Genomic DNA, 18,069 nt, shown 5'->3' with positions numbered 1-18,069 from the left:
CTCATATACCCTCCTGTCCACTGCTCTTTTATATATAATCTGCTTGTCTTCCCTCGCTGACAATGTTTGACAACATTCCCTCCAACCCATACTACTACCTGCTTTCCGGCCTCTTCGTTCTCGCCACACCTCTTCTTCTCCGTCTCAAATTGTCCTCCTCAAACTCGACGGCCAAAATGACCGCTTCGACTGGCCCCGACCACACCGTGGTTGTCATTGGCGCTGGCTTTGTCGGCGTTCCCATGGCCCACCACCTGGCCAAGCACACTCCGGTCAGCGTCGTCAACCTTCGCGTCATTCTGGTCGCCCCCAACGAGGAGATGTTTTGGAACGTCGCCTCGCCTCGCGGCTTCGTTCCCTCCGACTCCTCTGCCCCCCCCAACCCCAAAGGCAACCCAGGCTTCGGCGACGACAAGCTGTTTTTCCCGCTCGCTCCTTCTTTTGCCAAGTACAACACGGGTTCGGTCAAGCGCTTCGAACAGGTCATTGGCCGCGCCACCAGCCTCGATCCCGACCGCCAGACCATTGAGGTCGCCCTCAACACCGGCGGCGCCGTCCAGACCATCCACTACGACACCGCCCTCATCGCCACTGGCACCGACATCACCGACGGCACACCCTTCAAGGTCGTGCCCAACGGTGGCGTCTCCGAGACCAAGGCCGCGCTGGCCGACTACCGCGCCCGCGTCCGCACAGCCTCGCACATTGTCGTGGCCGGCGGCGGCATGACGGGCGTCGAGGTTGTCGGCGAGCTGGCTGCCGTCTATGGTGCGAACGCCCCCAAGGACAAGAAAAAGGAGATTGTCTTTGTCATCAACGAGCCCGCACCGCTCGGTGTGTACGGGACCAAGGACAGCGTGCGCCAGATCGCCACCAACCGCCTCAAGGCGCTCGGCGTGCACATCATCGCCAACACCAAGGTCAGCATGGCCACGCCGGCCGCCGGCGAGGGCAGCCAGACCGTGCTGAGCCTCACGACCAAGGACGGCACGTCGACGTCGCTGACCACCGACGTCTACATCCCCGCCTTTGGCACCTCCTTCAACACCAAGTACCTGCCCGCCAAGCTGCTCGACACCACCGAGAAGAACCGCGGCCGCGTGCTCACGCGCGCGACCCTGCAGGTCGAGGGCTACGACAACATCTTTGTCGCCGGCGACGCCTCCAACCTGCAGTTCCCCTCGCTCAAGAACGCCAACGACCAGATTGCCGTGCTGGCGCCCTCGTTGCAGATCTACCTCAAGAACTGGGCCGCCGCCCGCGGCGCCAAGCAAAACGGCAATGCGGCCGCTGGCACGACCGCGCTCAAGGAGTACAAGGGGGACGACACCCTTATCGTGGCCGTGTCCACTGGTCCTGCCGGCGGAACGGGCCAGTTCGGCTCGTGGAAGTTGTTCAGCCTCCTGATCTGGGCGCTCAAGTCCCGCTTCCTAGGTACCGACAAGGCTGCAGACTATGCCAGCGGAAAGCGCGCCATGACGGATACCAACTGGTAGACACGAATCGCTTGTCGTTTTCTTTTTGTCTCTTTTGTGCTTTCGAGTCTTTCGTCTCTTGCGTTTCTGTTCTGATATATTATTTCCAATTGCTTGTTTGAGTGTTATTTCATAGACCAGTTTTCATTTACAAATAATTAGAATCAGCAATACCAGAATCCGCAATGAAATCGGCAATCGGACTTCCATTAGTATGTACCGTCTCTGGTACTCTACTACTCGCTCCTTATATATCTAGCCATCCCTCCTTTTGAGCCATATTGGGCTTATATCGCTGGTCCACGAGCCAGAGGCGAAAGCACGGCATAAAGGAAATCCTCGTCCATGCTTTCAGCCCCTGGCTCTCCATGTAATGAATAACGGGAATCATGGAAAACAAATGCAAGAAAATAATAACAACGAAAAAACCACACTCCTAGGTGACTAGAGAAACTGGCGAAACAGGAAATGGCTCGAGGGTGCGTTTAAGGAATTCAAAGAAAAAAAGAGGGGACGCGCGCGCTCGTAATCTGAACGTAAAGAAAAGCAAGCTGTCTTTTTTCATCCGAACTCTCCCCCACGATACAAGCACGAGAGACTGTTGCGTCGTTGGCCTCTACGGGCGAGGGTCGTAGATCTTGTGCTTGATGTACTTGGTCAGAGCAACATCGCCCCACTCCTCCCACTCAATCCACTGTTCCTCGGGCAGGGTGCTGACGCCATCGCGACGGGCCGCCTTCATGACTTCGCGCGCCACCACCAGGCTGGCATCGCGCACACGCTCAATGCGAGGGTAGATGAGGCCCATGCGGAGCTCCTCGGTGTTCAAGCTGCCAGCAAGGGCTGCGGCTGACGTGTAGACCATCTCATCAGTGATGCTTGTAGCCTTGGCCAAAATGGCACCCAGACCCAGACCGGGGAACACGTAGACGTTGTTGCCTTGGTTGGGGTGGTAGGTGATGCTCGAGTCCGCCGTCTTCACGGTGTAGGCCGAGAATGGCGATCCTGAGGCAAAAATGACGGTGCCGTCGGTCCAGTTGACAGCCTGCTCAAAAGTGCATTCGGCCTTGGTCAGGGGGTTGCTGAGAGGGAACAGGATGGGTCTCCGGCTTAGGCCGCCAGCATCGACCGAGGCCTTGAGGGCGCGGACCACAGACTCGGTGAAAACACCGAATGTGGCCGTTAGACCAACCAGGGCTGACGGCTTGACGTACTCAATGACCTCCTCCAGGCTTCTGAACTGGTGGCCGTTGTTGTCGCTGCGGGCAAAGTACTTCTTGTGTTCCGCCAGCTTGTCGCCACGGTCCTTGGTAACAAGACCCTTGGTGTCCACCAGCCAGAACTTGTCACGAGCAGCCTGTTCTGAGAGACCATGGCGCGTGTAGTACTCGACGAGCTGCTTGGCGACACCGACACCGGCGGATCCAGCACCCATAAACACCAGGCGCTGTTCCTCCAGAGGAACACCGGACAGATTCACAGCACCGATGTAGCTGTTAAGGAGACGTGTTAGTTAGGTCACGTGATGCCAAGACCCGTGTAAGTCGGGGCGTGGGAGGGGGATGGCGAGAGGCTGCACATCATGAGTATGTCACTTACCCTCCGAGAACGACAGCACCAGTGCCCTGAATGTCGTCGTTGAAGCACCGGTACTTCGACCGATACCGGTCAAGGTAGTTGAAGGCCTTTTCACTCTCAAAGTCCTCAAACTGGACCACCATGTCCGGGTAGACCTCGGCGCATGCCGCCATGAATTCGTCCATAAAATCCTGCTGCTCAGACACAGGCACACGCTTGGAGCGGATACCCAAGTACAGGGGATCCTTAAGATTGTGCTCGTTGGCTGTGCCGCAGTCAAGGACGATCGGGAGGGTGTTGTCAGGGCGGATACCAGCAGCGCCGGTGTAAAGAGCCAGCTTGCCAATCTATGTCGGTTGTTAGCATAAGGGAAGAAAATAAGGAAAGCAAATACGAAACCGCAAACAAACTGAGAAACAGAAATGAATCGCAAAAGACGTACGGAAATGCCGACACCGTTGATGCCCAGGTCACCAAGGCCCAGAATGCGCGAGCCGTCGGTGACGACGCAAATCTCGGGCTTCTGGTGGGGCCAGTTGCGCAGAATCGTCTTCATGCTGTTGCGCTGTTTGATGGAGATGTAGAGAGCCTCAGGGCGGGTGTAGATGGTGGAGTACTGGAGGCAGACATCGCCGATGGTCGGGGTGTAGACGAGCGGCATAAGCTCGCGGGCGTTGTCGATGAGCAGGCGGTAGAAAAGATCGACATTCTCACCCTTGATGGACGACAGGTACAGGTACTTGTCGACGTCCGTCGGCCGCGAGCGGACCATCTTGAGGGCACGCTGGCACTGCATGTCCAGGCTCTCCATAACGTGAGGCACGAGGCCAGTCAGGTTCTTGGAGACACGCTCCTCGGGAGTGAACGACAGGCCTGGTAGTCGTTGTTAGATAAAAATGGAAGGAAGACAAGGCGAGTGAATCCAATGACATGATGGTGAGAGTGAGAGTAAGGTTTTGTTCTTGTTCTTGTTGTTGGGGAGGGACTCAGGTATCCAACGATAGCAAACAACAACATGAAGCAACACAAAATCATCTTGTAAACTTGTTTTGTTCGGTTTTTCTCTTGATTTCTCTCAACTCACCCTTGTTCCAGTGCGCCTCGCGCAGGACCTGGTAACCGCCAGCGCGGTGTGGAGCAATGTATTCGGTCATTTGTGTCTGCTGGACGGTGCCGTAATTTGTTTGAGAGTATCCACGGTGTTGGTCGAGGGCAGCCATTTTCATAGCGTCTTCAATGGCAGAAATGTCGACGGAGGCCATTGGATTTAAAGCAGAAGCGCGACGGGTGGACGAGAGGGAGAGGCGCTTGTTAGATATAGATGACTGAGACGACCGGGCGGACGCTACGGACGCAGATGGGGACGAAGAGCGCGGGGTGGAGGCGTACGAAGTGGAATTGCTGGTAGAATATGACGCCATGGGCACCATTGCAGAAAGCTGCAGGTGGTGGCGACGACGGAGGAGAGGAGACGGACGGGGGAAAAGAGGAGTCAACAAAAAGGGACGAAAACGAAAAGTAGGCAGGTGTGGATGGATGAGCGTGAGGAGAAAGGGCAGAAAGGAAGAGGAGGCGGTCGTTGTGGAGGTTGTGGAGGTTGTGGAGGTGATGGAGGTATTAGTGGTGTTAGCGTCGTTGGTGTTGGCTTTCGGGGTAGAGTGGATGGAGCTGCAGATATAGCGGCGTCTAATAGATGGCAAGAAATCGGCGTGGGCGCCAAAAGGGACTGTTGATTTCGGGATATGGGTTGGAGTTGTAAAGGATCGACTGGCCAGAGTCGACGAGAGAGCAGAAGAAGATGACGAGGGATGAAGAGGAAAACGAGCAACTGTAAGTGCAGACGGAGACGAGGTCGAAGAGAAGGAGACTTTGACTTTGGGTACTGCGGTAGTAGGACGACAATAGAGCATGCACGGTGTAGTCGAAAGGCTAGACTGCAGATGCGGCAGAGACTTGACAAAGAGCGGTTGTTCTCGTCGAAGTCTGCGGACACTGGCGAGATTTAGCCCATTTAAGGTCTGTCGACGGCGCAGTATCGAGTGACTTGGCTGTGGGGCCCGAGAAGCTGCTGCTGAGACCCATGCGGACGATATCCTGGGCATGGATTGATGGGCAGGCCGGGGCCAGGGGGGCAAGACGAGGGGGTAGGTAAAACAAAAAAGGAGGATGGAGGTCGTGTCGTCGCAAGGTCTCGTAGGGTGTGATGGGTACGGCAAGGGGCGTGTGTGTGGACGGGACGGGAGATGAGAATACCAAAAAAAAAAAAAAAAAAAAAGAACGTTCGGAGGGAGCGTAGAAACACAGGCCAATCGACCAGCAAAACGACGGGGTGAAAAGGTGAGCAAACAGGAGCGAATAAGGATGTCGTCGGAGGCGTGTTTCAAAGACTTGAAGGGAGAGAGGAAGTGACGAAGAGAAGAGACATAAAGAAATACAGGCACAAAGAGACACAAAGAAACGAGCTCAAAGGATAGGAAATAGACATAAAAGGGAATGTTAACAGCATGGTCCGCTGCGGTTGCCAAGGGAGGTCGAACTGCTTCAAGGAAAATTGACTGTTTGGGAACGATGTCGATGCTGCAAATCAGAGTGGATATCACAAAAAGGTGTGGAGCCCTTCGGGGAAGACGTTAAGGGGGTCGTTGTCATGGAAGGTGCGCCGCATCATTCTCGAATTTCCCAAATGTAGCAAGAACGGGCGGCGCACACCCAAGCTGGTCGCGCCGAGTGCATACGCCTGCCTGACTGGTCATGCCGGAATCGCCCGAGCTGTTTCAAAGTACCCAGTACCTTGGGTACTTACACGTGGGACCAACCGAATGAAGAATGCGCATGTAGACGCAATCCAGTATTCGTTATTATGTTTCCATACTTTTTGGAATTTTTTTTTTAAAAAAAAAAAAAAAAAGAAAGAAGAAGAAGAAAAAGATATGCTTTGGGGAATTCATGGCAGTTGTTCCTTCCTCGAAGCGGAGGTGCTGCAAGGATTGATCACGCTGTGCGCAATGGCGACAATCATCTCAGCATCTGCACGAAGGACGAGCCACGCAGTAAAGCAAAAGAGGCAAGCAGTCGTATTCGGGCATGCTCAACGGATTACACAATGGTTTCTAAAAGGAGGCACGAGGGCTGGGGAACAGACTTGGAGGACGAACCGACATGGGAAGGAACAATCAAGCCGATCAGACCGACCAGGGTATCTCGGACAGGAGACTTCGGGCACGAACCACACCAGCGACGGCGGACTCCGATTCCACGACTTACACCACACTTTGCGGCCAACAGCAGAGATCTCAAGAGAGGGCTGTGCGTTTTGTTGGGGACGGAGCAAGTCCAGGGCGCACCTGCCTTGTACGGCGGAAGTCCGGTGACAAAGGGCTTCATTTTTGTGAGGAAGGGTAAGCCAAAGCACGGAGTACGGATGTCTGGTTCCTGCGAGTGGACGAAGTACGAAGTATTCTGTACGCAGTGCAATTCTCCGTACGGTGAGATGTGGTCCACATTGGGCACAGGATGATGAAAGACAATGAAAAATAAGAAAGCAAAAGTCTACTGAAACGGGGGCATGAAATGACAGCTCCGGGGTACGGAGCACAAAAGCGTAGGACTTCTGTCGAGTGATAACGGGTGTTGGGGATTGACAGGCCAAACAACGGTCAGAAGGTCCGGAACGGTGTCTTACTTCGTATTCTGCACGCGGGCTCGTGCACTCAGGTTACGAACGGTTGTTTGATTATTTACTTTTCCCCAAAGGTCTCTCGCTTTTCCGTGCCTCCCTGTCCCCCCCCCCCCCAGCCCAAGCTAACTCTGCAGGGAGCCACACTTCGGATCGCTAGATCAACCGGCATACACCTGTGCTGGGTTCCGAGAGGAGCAGAGAGCGTATATTGAACCAATGGGTGATTCGCCGTACTGCAGAGTGGGCCTGTGGATTACTACTTCGAACACCTATTACACGGCTATCGGCCACGGAAGTGCGTGATACGGAAGTGCGTGTAATGTTTGCTCTGTTGATGTGCCGCGTTTGTCGAGGGACGAAGGAAAATACAGACGAGACAAAGTCTGCAAAAATACGAGAAAGGGATTAACAAACCATATGATTACCGTTTGACATAATAAATGGTCGGAACCTGAGCGCGGGGCGTGCGGACGAAAGCAAGAGACAGGTGCAGCAATAAGTGGAGTTCCGGCGCAGAGACACGCAAAGAGCAGTCGCCGTTCCAGCTCCTCTTGGGCCATGTCACGGCGTGCCGCCTCGGAGCAGGCTGCCTTTAAGAGACCACAAGTTTATGCATGTGGGAAACAGCCATTTACTTTGCACATAAGAGACACAAGCAGCCGATGGCCGCATGGCTCCCTAGCTGACTATCTTGCCACCAGCATGTGAGCTGCCTTCGAACACGCGCTGGAGTAAACACATGCAGACCGTCGGCAACAGCTCGCAAGCTTCGCTGTGAGTCACATTACAGGAAGAAGCGACCTGGAACTTTGCTCTGCACAACGGCCCGGCGCTGTGATATAAGTGGTCGAAAGAGCTGTGCAAAGGCTTCAAGAACTGTAGACAGTAATGCGTCGAACGTAGCACCCGTTAGCTTCGATAAAAAGGCCCCCTAATAACGATGGCGGGAAAATAGCCCATCGCTTCTTCCCTGATGTGTCGCTGGTAGTCTCACATACCCCTGCGTCTCCGACTTTTCCCGACCGCCTGTCAGGGAAGGAAGAGAAGTTGTAACCACTGCACAGCCCTGCCTTTCCAGTGTCAGGTCCCCACCTTTTCTGTTGGCATTGGGTAAAAGTTCCCAAAATGGTAAAAACCTAGGAAAACAGCTCTGTATTTCCCCATTCACCAGTCAGCGGTGCAAGGACAGGTCCTCCTGCCCCATGCGTAGTATGGCCTACCAGACCGTTCAGGAAGCAACAACAGGCAAGGTTTTAGGTAGTGTTACGGAATAATACTCTATCAGTCGAAGGGAAGAAGGAAGGGAAGGCAAAAAGGGGAAGAACATTCGACCATAAACACAAGACCCACAGTGCTCCACCCTCAAACCGCTTTTCGTTGGGCGCTGGACCTTGCTTTCCTAATTTGACATTTCTGGGGGAGGCCATAGGACCAGCTGCCTTTGATGCCATGGCAGTTGATTCCATGGGTTTTAGGAAGCTCGGTGGACGCCTTGCATTTTGTACGGAGTCCTATCATTGTACGAATACGGCCATAGGGAATTCACGGACGGCTCGTCGCTTTTTTTTACGCCTCTTATTTTATCCCTGCCTCTGGCCCCATTTGTCTAGATTACAACTTTGTGTGTGTTCTAATTTTCGATTTTCACCCGACAATCCAACACAGCTGATAGACGACAAGAAAACAGGACAAGGGATGTGAGAAGAAAACAAGACGACTCAAAATGGAACGGGATGGAAACCACACGGCCTTCTGCGTCGTTGCATGGTGAACGGATGAATTACAAGGTAGGGGTCGGTGAGACGCGTGGCGGGTCCATACCGTCGTATGCGTGTGTTCCCCGGGCGTTGTTCCGTTTCGTCCCTTGCGTTTTCGCCCTTGCTTTTTTTATAAAAAGCAAATCCATGTAATTGCTTTCGTTTTCGTCGTGTCAGCCCCCCCTCACGTTTTTCTCGGTGTTTCTCCTTTCATCCCAGTGTCTCAACGTCAGATGCAAACACAAAGTTTTAAAAGACTCCAAACGTCTCTCAGCCGGCTGTCTCAAACTCGGCTTGTAACTGAACATAACCTTGTTCGCCCTGTAGGAAGCACCTCCAACCTTACTCCTTGTCTTCCCGACGTTTATGCATGTGCTTCATGTTTGCAACGGCTAGGAAAATTAGGGGAAAGTATCAGTCGTACTTCGAATGTCAAGACATGTGGTCGAGCCACCCAAAACGAGTGGACGAGAGTGGATTGTGGACGACGACAGGAAACAGAAGAAGCGGGAAAGCAGCGATGAGAAGGTCCAGAATACAAGGGCAAAGCCAGTTGGGAACAAAGATCGACAGATACCGACGGCAAGCAGGCCGTTCTTAACAATAAAAGATGGCGTTTAATGTGTGATGATCACCTCAGAGGTCCAAGCCTGCCGTCCCAATGCCGCCTTCAAGATGCTCTTTCTGTGTGTGCCATTTTGCACATTGATCACATGTATTGGCGAAGTACCTTCAAAAAATGCATGTGCAATTTGCGTGTCCACAGCTCCACATGTACTTGCGTCGACCTAGGATGGACCAACAGCAATCGCGCTGGTAATTCCCATAGCAGGACCACGTCACGAGGCCTGGGCAGTATGGGGAAATGCTTTTCTTTCGCCTTACCCTATTATTTACTTCGTATATGCAAATACATGTCAATAGCACTCGACTTTCCTTGATATTATGAATCAAACTTGTGAAGTAGAGTCGACTGTCTCCACATGTATCAAAAATGAGACGCTCTTATGATTCTGTGAGTGTGCATTTGCTGAAGCGTCTGCGTAGACCTGCAATGGCTAGCTATAGGTTTATTAAAAGGACATAAATGGCGAAAAAAAAAAATATTGTATAAAGTAACACAGAGTTAAAGTTGAAATAAACATAAAACAGAAGCATATCGAGACAAGCCTAATTCATACACGTATTATTACACAACAAGAATAGTAAACTAGCGACACATAGCACATCCACGTTGGAAAATACAACGAATTCTAGCAAACATAATGTTTCACCCTGTTGGACGACTGTCAACATACGCCCCGGTTACCGCAAATACCAATTCAATTCCGTTCAGCATCATTCAGGCCCAGTATCTAACTTCTACGGCCGTCGTTTTCGTGGCGCGCCAATACTCCATAGCCCCAGTTCTTGGTTCTTAGCCTTGTGCTTCACCCTGGTATCATGTGCTTCGAGGTTCTGACATACAGATTACCTGCCTCGTGCAAATCTTCCCGCCAAAGTGATTGTTCCACTTCTGCCCATTCTTAGATCTAGATACACGTACTGTTGTACCCCCGCAGAGATGCACAGGCGTCAGTCCCCATTCTTTTGCTCCGTATGTATTTCGTTGACGAAAATGGAACCGCAGCTTGTCCAGATGTCACAAGGAAACCGAGCCCCGCCTATCTCAATTCTGCCAGTCAAGGCTCCTTAGACCACGTCTGTAAATAGATCCCGAGGATGAGAGCAGTTCAGGACATCGCATTTTCTTGTGGGCCTCTTTGCCCTCCTGTTGTTTACTTTCCTCTTTTTTTCTTCTCATTTTCATTTAATTGTTTGCCGACAAGGTCTGCACCGGCCATGCCGTTTACAAACACGGAGTACAACATATCCCATGAAAGATCACGAAGCGAAGAATAACGAGGGGAAGGACTGGAATGTAAGGCCTTCCAAGCTAGGGCCGGGAAGCAGAAAATTCACGAGTCGGAGTTCAATCTGCGTCACAAAATAGGTACAAATCCGAAACCGAAAACCGTAGACACAGAAGTCACGAAACAGGAAAAGCATATGCTTTGTCATGACCCGGTACAACAAACACGGACGTGGTTCTCCGTCTACTCACGCGCGCAGCGCCGTAGCCGTACAATGGCGAAGTACTCGGTGGTGTGTATCGATGCTCCGGCACTTTTGCACTGGCCATCCTCGGACCGCGCTTACCTGTGGCTTTCGTTGCTTTTCTGCTTCTCTTGTAAATCGTACGGAGTAGCTTGTTTCGTTTTGGAGTCTATTTACGTTCGGCTCTCGTCCTCCACTTCAACAACCTGTTAGTCCAGGCCGAAAATAGACTAGTTAGATGGCCAAGGCCAAGGCCCCCCAAAAATCCCAAAAACGTCAAGGATCAGGTCCAAAGCTTGCCGCCTTACGGAGCACAATCGGAGGTGGGGATGTCCCCAAGAGCGAAAAGAGGCCAGGCCCAAGAGAAAACCACCTAGCGAAAGAACCAAGAGCAATAGCCATTCCCCACACGTCACGAAAACGAAGGCAAAGGGAGGAATCAAAGGTCGTCCATTGATGTTGCATATTCCAATTTGGGTTTTCATTGTCTGGAACTGCATCTCCAACGCGCAACTAATACTCAGTCGCTGGCCCCTTTTTTAGGACTGATTGCTCGCATGTTAATACGAAACATACCAATGACGGCTTCTCAGAATGCGACAAAGTATCTGATTGCGTTTCTGTTTCTGTTTCTATTTTTCTATTTGCCAGTTGATTCTTGAATTTCCAATTCTTTCCATTTTCGCAAGGCTACGTCTGCAAGAAGGGCACGAGACACATCACAGGTCGACCTGCATGAATCCATGGCAATATATCGAAAATAAACCGGAGCCCAAAAGACAACTAGGAATCCAGAGACTCCAAAGTTTAAGTCTTGCGCCTACGCTTCGGTTTTGTAAAAGATAGAGGGCAGCTTCCATGAAGTCCTTTTGTGTCTTGCGTCGTGCATACGCACTGGCACTCCCCTGGCTGGAGGGCGGTATGAAGTAATGGAAACGCCCATTCGGAAAGCGCAAGGGCATGTCGCAAAGACACATCACGAATCACGGTCCGACAGGGGACAACCGACGCCCGTTTTAGGTTCAATTGCCTTATTCCGACATCACTTGACTTTCTTGTCGCTTCCACCCATACTTCTTTTCGTCGGCTGCTCAACAGACTCCGCCAAAACATAAAGTTCTTTGTTATGTATGAGTCAAGGCAGTACCACTGTGCCTTTTTAAGGTGGCGTATGAGTGTGTGTGCGCTAGGGGGGGGAAGTTGGCGAAATGGGGCGATGGATTGGATGCCAGGATAGCCACCAAAGATCGCGAAGAAACATCTTCTCTCTGGCCATGTGAATCAGACAAGCACGAACGGTAAATGGTGCAGTCCAAGGTGAAGTTAAGCAGCTCACAACGGTGTAGGAAGGGCCTCGGACAGATGCCCGAAAGAAGACGAGGGCAACAAGCGCGGAGTCTCGATTTCCGATGAAAGATGGGCCAGGCGGGACATGGTTGTGTCACTTGTCTACCGCACTTCCTTTGTCAACCAACCCTCTTTTCCCCCGTGTTTATCTGCCTGGCCCTCCTGGTTCCTCGCCGCCGATATAAAAAAAGTCTGGGGTAAGCGCAAGGCAACACCGGCGACAACACGTAGTGCCGTAGGACTTTTTATGGCCAGTACAGCCCCCAGGATATCCGAAATTGGAAAAAGATTAACTGGATACGACCCAACTCCGAGACATGTGAGATTATGTCGTACGGTGTGCAACGATCTCACCGCCTGTCGCCTCATTCGTTTCTCCATGCGTCCTCTCCGTTCCGGTGAAGTGCCGTGCCCTGTCTCTTGTGTCTCTTCTATCTTTGGTCGTTCGTTTGGAAATCAATATTGTCGTCCTTCTTTGCCCCAACTCGCTGTCTCATTCCCCTCACTTCCCAACAAGGCATCTGCTCAAGTGCTTAAACTGGGTTGCGGTCTATGCAACTTTTGGAGTGCGTCTCCAAACGACGGAGAAGGGTACGACCACTTTCGTAGTACCTTTGATTTTGTTGGGGGACCGTCATTTGTACGTACACAAAATTAAGGTCAATTAGCAAGGAACTGAACACAAACCAAACCAATGACAGCCGTTCGCTAGATTTTGTCGGTGACCGACACACGGCGCTGCGACCTGCGGCTGAAATATGAGGAAGGGCCCTATAGGACTTTGGTCTTTTTGTGCTCTCGTCGCTGCGTGCCGATGGTTCCTTTGAATTTAAAGGGTTGGCAAAAAATACGTCCATGAAAGAAACATAACTCACTTCAGAGGTGGCCATGTAAACCAATGGCGGTCTAGGGGTCTCGCAAAACCTGACTCGCTACACTTATCACTTATCGCGTCGTATGATGCGTCAACGCCAAATCAGAGCAGATGGTAAACAAAGATGTATGAACATATTCACAAGGCTACCGGAACCCCGATGCGGTCGGCCACCGGAGCACGCCTTCACGTTTCAGATCCGTCGTTTTCCGTCACGTCAAGCACTGTCAGGGAATCAACAAATTTAACGGAAGGACATGTCGAAATGGCCACAAAGCTGTGTGGACTACAGGGTGATTACTGAAATATCGCAGCAGTCTCGTGTATTCTCGCCGTGCTGAGTTTCGCAGAGTCAACGCCAAACTTCACATAGACGACATCGTTCTCATCTCTTAGCCCCAACTTAAAGCATGCGAGTGTGGCTGACGCGTAGAAAAATCCGTACACTGAATCATCACAAGTTCCTAAAACGATTAAATTTAATGAAAAGAAATGTAATACAAAAAAGGACACCAATTTTTGGTGTAGTTCTATTAGGCAGTCTCTGACAGCGGTCGCAACCCGGTGAATAAAAATGAACGCCAAGTAGAAATCTGGGGTATTATTTCAGAAACAAAGGAAACTGTTGGCAGGCGGAAAGACTGGAAAAGAGGCGAAAGCATAGACAAACAAAAAGCAAAACTAGATGTAGTCTCTTGATGTGCAAAAAAAATGTGTAAAATACGACAGAGGGGACTGAATGCTCGTTCGCACAATAGTAAACACCCACGTGTGCTCCCTGTTGGAAGCTCTCACGCCAGAAAAAAAAAAAAAAGAAAGAAAGAAAACATCCCGGAGTGGCACTGACAGCGACGGAGGTAAACACCTTACGACTTGTCGCTGAATCCCTTCCCTGTGGGACCTTTACGGAACAGCCGCTTGGTGCCGCCTACTTTGCCTATCTCCCCGAATTTGCCCTCGAGTTGGTCCGAGATCCGGCGCTCGCCACTTGCAATACGCACGCGTTCCTTGACGCTCTCGACCCATGCTTTGCTCTCCTCGCTCATCTCGATGTTTTTGGCGCGTGGTCCCGACATGCCCAGTGAGCTGTCCTCTTCCGCCCAGCTCAACCGTGAGCTAGACCGCGAACGTGATGACGCGTCTGAAGGTGGCGTGTCGTTTGATGGCTTGCTCATGGATGCCAGGGGCGTCCGCGGGTTTCTGGGGTGGACGCCGCTTTCATTTTTGATACTTGCGATGCTCTCGTCGCCCATGGAAGCTGATGTGGCCCTTCTTGTTTTGCGAATATTGAGCGGGGCCATCGCCGCCGGCGAATCAAGTGCCGAGCCGGGTCGGCTCGGAGGGCTCGACCCAACACGGCTGTTCAAAGACGCCGCGACCGACGATGACAGTGGCAGGTCGCGGATCTCAATCTTGCTCTCGCCGCCATTCTTTGAGCGTCGGCTGTGGTGGCTTGCATACTCCTTCAGGTATTCCGTCAGATCTGCCCAACCGCCGCCCACGCGCACCATGACACGCTCTCCGTTCTCGCCGACAAGGCGGATAAACAGCTTTATCGGCGCCTCGCCCGTTGACCGCGAGAGGTGGTACAGCTTGATTTCTTGATTGCCTTTTTGCTGGCGCGGCCGTGGGTTCCGTGAGTAGGCAGGTGCAAGGAGGAAAGACGGCGTCAAAGACCGGGACGACATGCTAGACAAGCTTCGTGTGCTATCCGCAGGTGCCTTTGGTTTCCGGGGCAGCTTAAAGTCAGGCGGGTTGAGGTGACTAAACGAAGGAGAGGGCTGTGATGAGAGGTGGATCTTAGCCGGAATCGATTCAAGGATCTCGCTGATCTGCTGCTGGAGCTGGTCGTCCTCACTACTGACGCTCATCCGCCGGCTGCTAACACTCGCTGGGCTGTCAGGACTGCCAGGGCTCTCCAAATAGGACGGCATCCCTTGGGGCAGCTCTGAATCATCGTTCACGATATCTTCAAACACGAAAGAAGAGTCAACCGGCGTTTTCGGGTTCGTTGGGCTCTCCTCGCCAGGAATTTCTGCAACCGTCGGCATATCATTGAACGTGACGGTAGACCGGATGCTAGCCCTGAAATCGGGCGGCGAGCTGGAAGGGCTGGCATCGGAGACCTGGCGGTCTTCAAGATCCTCGGTCTCGGCAATCTCAGACGGGTCTCCTAAATCAGGAATGTCCCTCGCGACGTTGTCAGAATAGCTTCGAGATACTGGAGCATCACTGGCCAAATCAGTGTCACTCGGGAGCAGTGCATCAGATGGTATGTGGATGACAGATGCGGGAGGCGAATCAAGTTCCATGTTGTTGTCGTGGTGGGTTTTGGGTAAATGGAACGAAGGAAGTTGTGGTTCGGACCGCAGCGATTCTAGAGAACTACGGGCGGACAAGGCCCGTGGTGGTGTTCGCGGTAGAATCGGGAACACATTTCTGACATTCGGAGCTCCTTCATCAGGAGTTGTTGAACCAGCTGCGAGAGGGAGGGCATTGTTTATTGGCAACGGTGGCGACAGGGTTGGTCGGTTGGTCGTAATTGTCTTCCAGGCGGCTTCCCGAATTTTGCGTTCGCAGAGAGCAACCCATTCGCTGTAGTCGCGTTCGGCGGCATCGATACGGTCAATCCACTGCTCTGGGATGGTATCTTCCAAACCGTCCAGGGCATCCAACATAAAGTCTGTTGTTCGAGCCGCCTTGGACACCTTTCCTTCCACGACCGACTTCATAATAGCAAACTCCTGTGGCGTTAATGTTGGGCCATCGACAAGGTTCACGAGCTGACTCGGTCTGCTACCTTTGCTGTCTGGGTAAACTGCATTCCAGGCCGACTGGATAGCCACCTCAGCAGCGGAAAGAGAGGCAAGGAACGAAGGGATCCTGTTCAGGACTAGCAAGCGAATGCGCCATACGTCCAACAAGCGCACCAGTTTGGAAAGCAAAGGCAGAGACTGGAGAACTATGGCGGTGACAACGGCGGATAGGTCATCCAGTTTTGTAAAAGTTGTAGTCGATACGGACGAAGAGTGCGGTTGTCGGCCTATTGAGGGTGTACCGGGCGGCGACAGGGGTAGGATATGGTGATGCAGAACATGCTGCTTCATGTCTTCGACTTCGAGGTCGTCGATTTCGTGCCCAATCTCAGTAATTCTTTCTCCGTACAAGGTCACATCCTCAGCTCGTAGACTGCCCATCCAGGACCGTCCAACATTCACATCGGATGTCTCATTCGCGGCCCGCAGGACCTGTCTCTCCGGTGTGATAGGTGACGACTGTGATATAGGCGGGGAGGATGCTGGCGACGTTGATGTGAACAGCTTTCCACCCCGATGGACCGGCTCTTCGAAGCCCCCGGAGCCTCCACCCGCCGGCCATGGCCAGTCAGTCAACTCATCAAGCCATTCTTGTATGCTGCTCGCGGCCAGCGCGGCACGCATTGCAAATGACTGTTCTGTAGCCGTGGCAGTGTCTAAGCAAGCCTTCAAAGGCCCCGTGGGGAACCGCAGTGCCGACACAGCCGTCGCCGGTGTCAATTGTGAGATGAGGTCATCGACATGTTGTTGAAAATGTTGGCGCGTAGGGGACCCAGACGCGGAACGGTAGTACTGTCGGCTCGGGACGGAAAGGCGCGGCGTCGGCGCCGCGAGGATGGGAAAGCCGCTCATTCTCCGGGTGTTTTTGTTGGGAACCGAATGGAGGAGTTGAAGAAAAGAGTACGATGTCGCGACCAGGGCACCGCAAACAAAGCCAACTGTGGGGAAGTAATGGGCAGCTTCCTTGCCATCTATTGCGGCGCCATCATGTTTGCCCGTGAGCAAGCAAAGAAAATCGTTGGGTCTGTTTCTCCCACTTTGGCTGTGACTAGTCGTCTTTGCACAGTCCCTTGCGTCTTTCTGCAGCCTGGAGCCTGCTTTCTAGCGTCTGGGATCGCTTGTTCTCGGCCCTTCTTATGCGTGACCTCACAGAGACAAAACAAAGTTCGTGCGGACCGTCGCCAGGTCGCAAAAGTCAGGGGAATGTTCTGGATGTCGAAAGAGCGCAGCACAGAAATCGTCGCGTTCGTATACGCACTGAGAGGCTAAGTGAAATGGCGTGAACGCGTCGACGAATCGGAGGCAAGAGTCGGAGCAAGTATTAAGGAGGGTGGTCGAGCTGATAATCGGCGAAGGACAGCTGAGGATGTCGGCGGGAACTTGGATCGCCACAGGTTTATGACGGTGGTCGGGGATGAGACGATAGGAAATGAAAAGAGAGAGCGAAAACAACAGCAATAACAAAGAGAAGATTGCACGATGGACGACGAAAAGTGTCGAACAGAAGCGTTGCGAGGGCGAGACGGGCGGTGTTGATGCGAAGGAAAAACAAAAAGAACAAACGAGAAACGAAAGAAGACAACCCCCCGAGACACACCAAGCGACAGAAGGCACGACGGGGCCTGAATAGACGCTGGTGGGAAGGGACGACCGTCAAAGGTTGATGCAAAAGCGAGGTGGAGATGAAGCAGCGAGACAACGCATCACGCAACGTAAGACAGGTTGGCAGCCGCTGTTTCATTCGTGCATGTGCCTATTCTCCCTTCCCGTTCTGTCCCTCGCTCGCATGTCGTAAAGACGGCCTGTCGCTTCAGGTTTTGCGTGGTCGGGGGGCAGTTTTCGTTCGCATTTAATTTCGTTAATTTTTTAATGGGATTTTATTACTACTCATTACGAACATATGCGGAGTGCCTCTTCCCATGTGAGCGGGTTAATGCAAAATAGGAGGGGGCCAAGGCGCGCCTGGAATAGCCCCTTGTAGTTTCTTGTTTTCATTGTCATTTGAACTCGTGAGTGCGCTACAGCAGTGGGTGGCGCTCTGAGGACCTGGACCGTGCCTATGTAATAATACAACACCGACCATAGTGGACATGGCCGCGCCCTCAGCTGCGAGGAGGTAGCTAGCCCAGCTCCATCTCGCCATGTTCCACCTCTCGCACTGACAAGCGAAGTTAATAACTTCACGTTTATTGCACTTAAGAGTAATGCGAAAGCACAAAGCGAATATTCATGAAAATAACAAAAAAAAAGAAAAACGTACAACAGCGGGTATTCGCTGGTCGTCACCGACCCAACTACTAATCCGCCGATCATTGGTTTTACTAAGGGAGAGCGGACGGGATCCCGTACTTTCCAATGTCTATGGTCGTACGTGACATTCGAAAGTTGAAAACGAGTATATGTAGACAAATTATATTTCTGGCCAACATTCCTGTCGGTACATATC

General features: G+C 52.3%; 4 protein-coding genes across 4 annotated transcripts; 1 reads left to right on the top strand and 3 right to left on the bottom strand.

Annotated features, from left to right (window-relative positions):
• Nucleotides 1-62: 62 nt before the first annotated feature.
• Nucleotides 63-1,496, top strand: SPSK_01140 (uncharacterized protein; the record flags this gene model as incomplete). Its single annotated transcript, XM_016728071.1, has 1 exon — nt 63-1,496. One exon carries the CDS (start codon nt 63-65, stop codon nt 1,494-1,496), a length of 1,434 nt encoding a protein of 477 aa, XP_016583896.1.
• A 595-nt stretch (nt 1,497-2,091) lies between these two features.
• SPSK_01037 (malate dehydrogenase (oxaloacetate-decarboxylating)(NADP+)) lies at nt 2,092-4,483 on the bottom strand (the record flags this gene model as incomplete). Its single annotated transcript, XM_016727968.1, has 4 exons — nt 2,092-2,968; nt 3,075-3,400; nt 3,496-3,926; nt 4,138-4,483. 4 exons carry the CDS (start codon nt 4,481-4,483, stop codon nt 2,092-2,094), a joined length of 1,980 nt encoding a protein of 659 aa, XP_016583895.1.
• A 1,666-nt stretch (nt 4,484-6,149) lies between these two features.
• Nucleotides 6,150-6,437, bottom strand: SPSK_01318 (uncharacterized protein; the record flags this gene model as incomplete). Its single annotated transcript, XM_016728247.1, has 1 exon — nt 6,150-6,437. The coding sequence occupies one exon, from the start codon at nt 6,435-6,437 to the stop codon at nt 6,150-6,152; it is 288 nt and encodes a 95-aa protein (XP_016583894.1).
• Nucleotides 6,438-13,673: 7,236 nt separating this feature from the next.
• On the bottom strand, nt 13,674-16,475 carry SPSK_01013 (gas2 domain containing protein; the record flags this gene model as incomplete). The annotated part of the gene is made up of 1 exon (XM_016727944.1): nt 13,674-16,475. One exon carries the CDS (start codon nt 16,473-16,475, stop codon nt 13,674-13,676), a length of 2,802 nt encoding a protein of 933 aa, XP_016583893.1.
• Nucleotides 16,476-18,069: the final 1,594 nt, after the last annotated feature.

This window comes from Sporothrix schenckii, assembly GCF_000961545.1.
Source record: "Sporothrix schenckii 1099-18 chromosome Unknown Cont48, whole genome shotgun sequence".
NCBI lineage: Eukaryota > Fungi > Ascomycota > Sordariomycetes > Ophiostomatales > Ophiostomataceae > Sporothrix > Sporothrix schenckii.
Note: the sequence above shows the minus strand (reverse complement) of the source record. Positions and strands in the feature narration are given on the sequence as shown.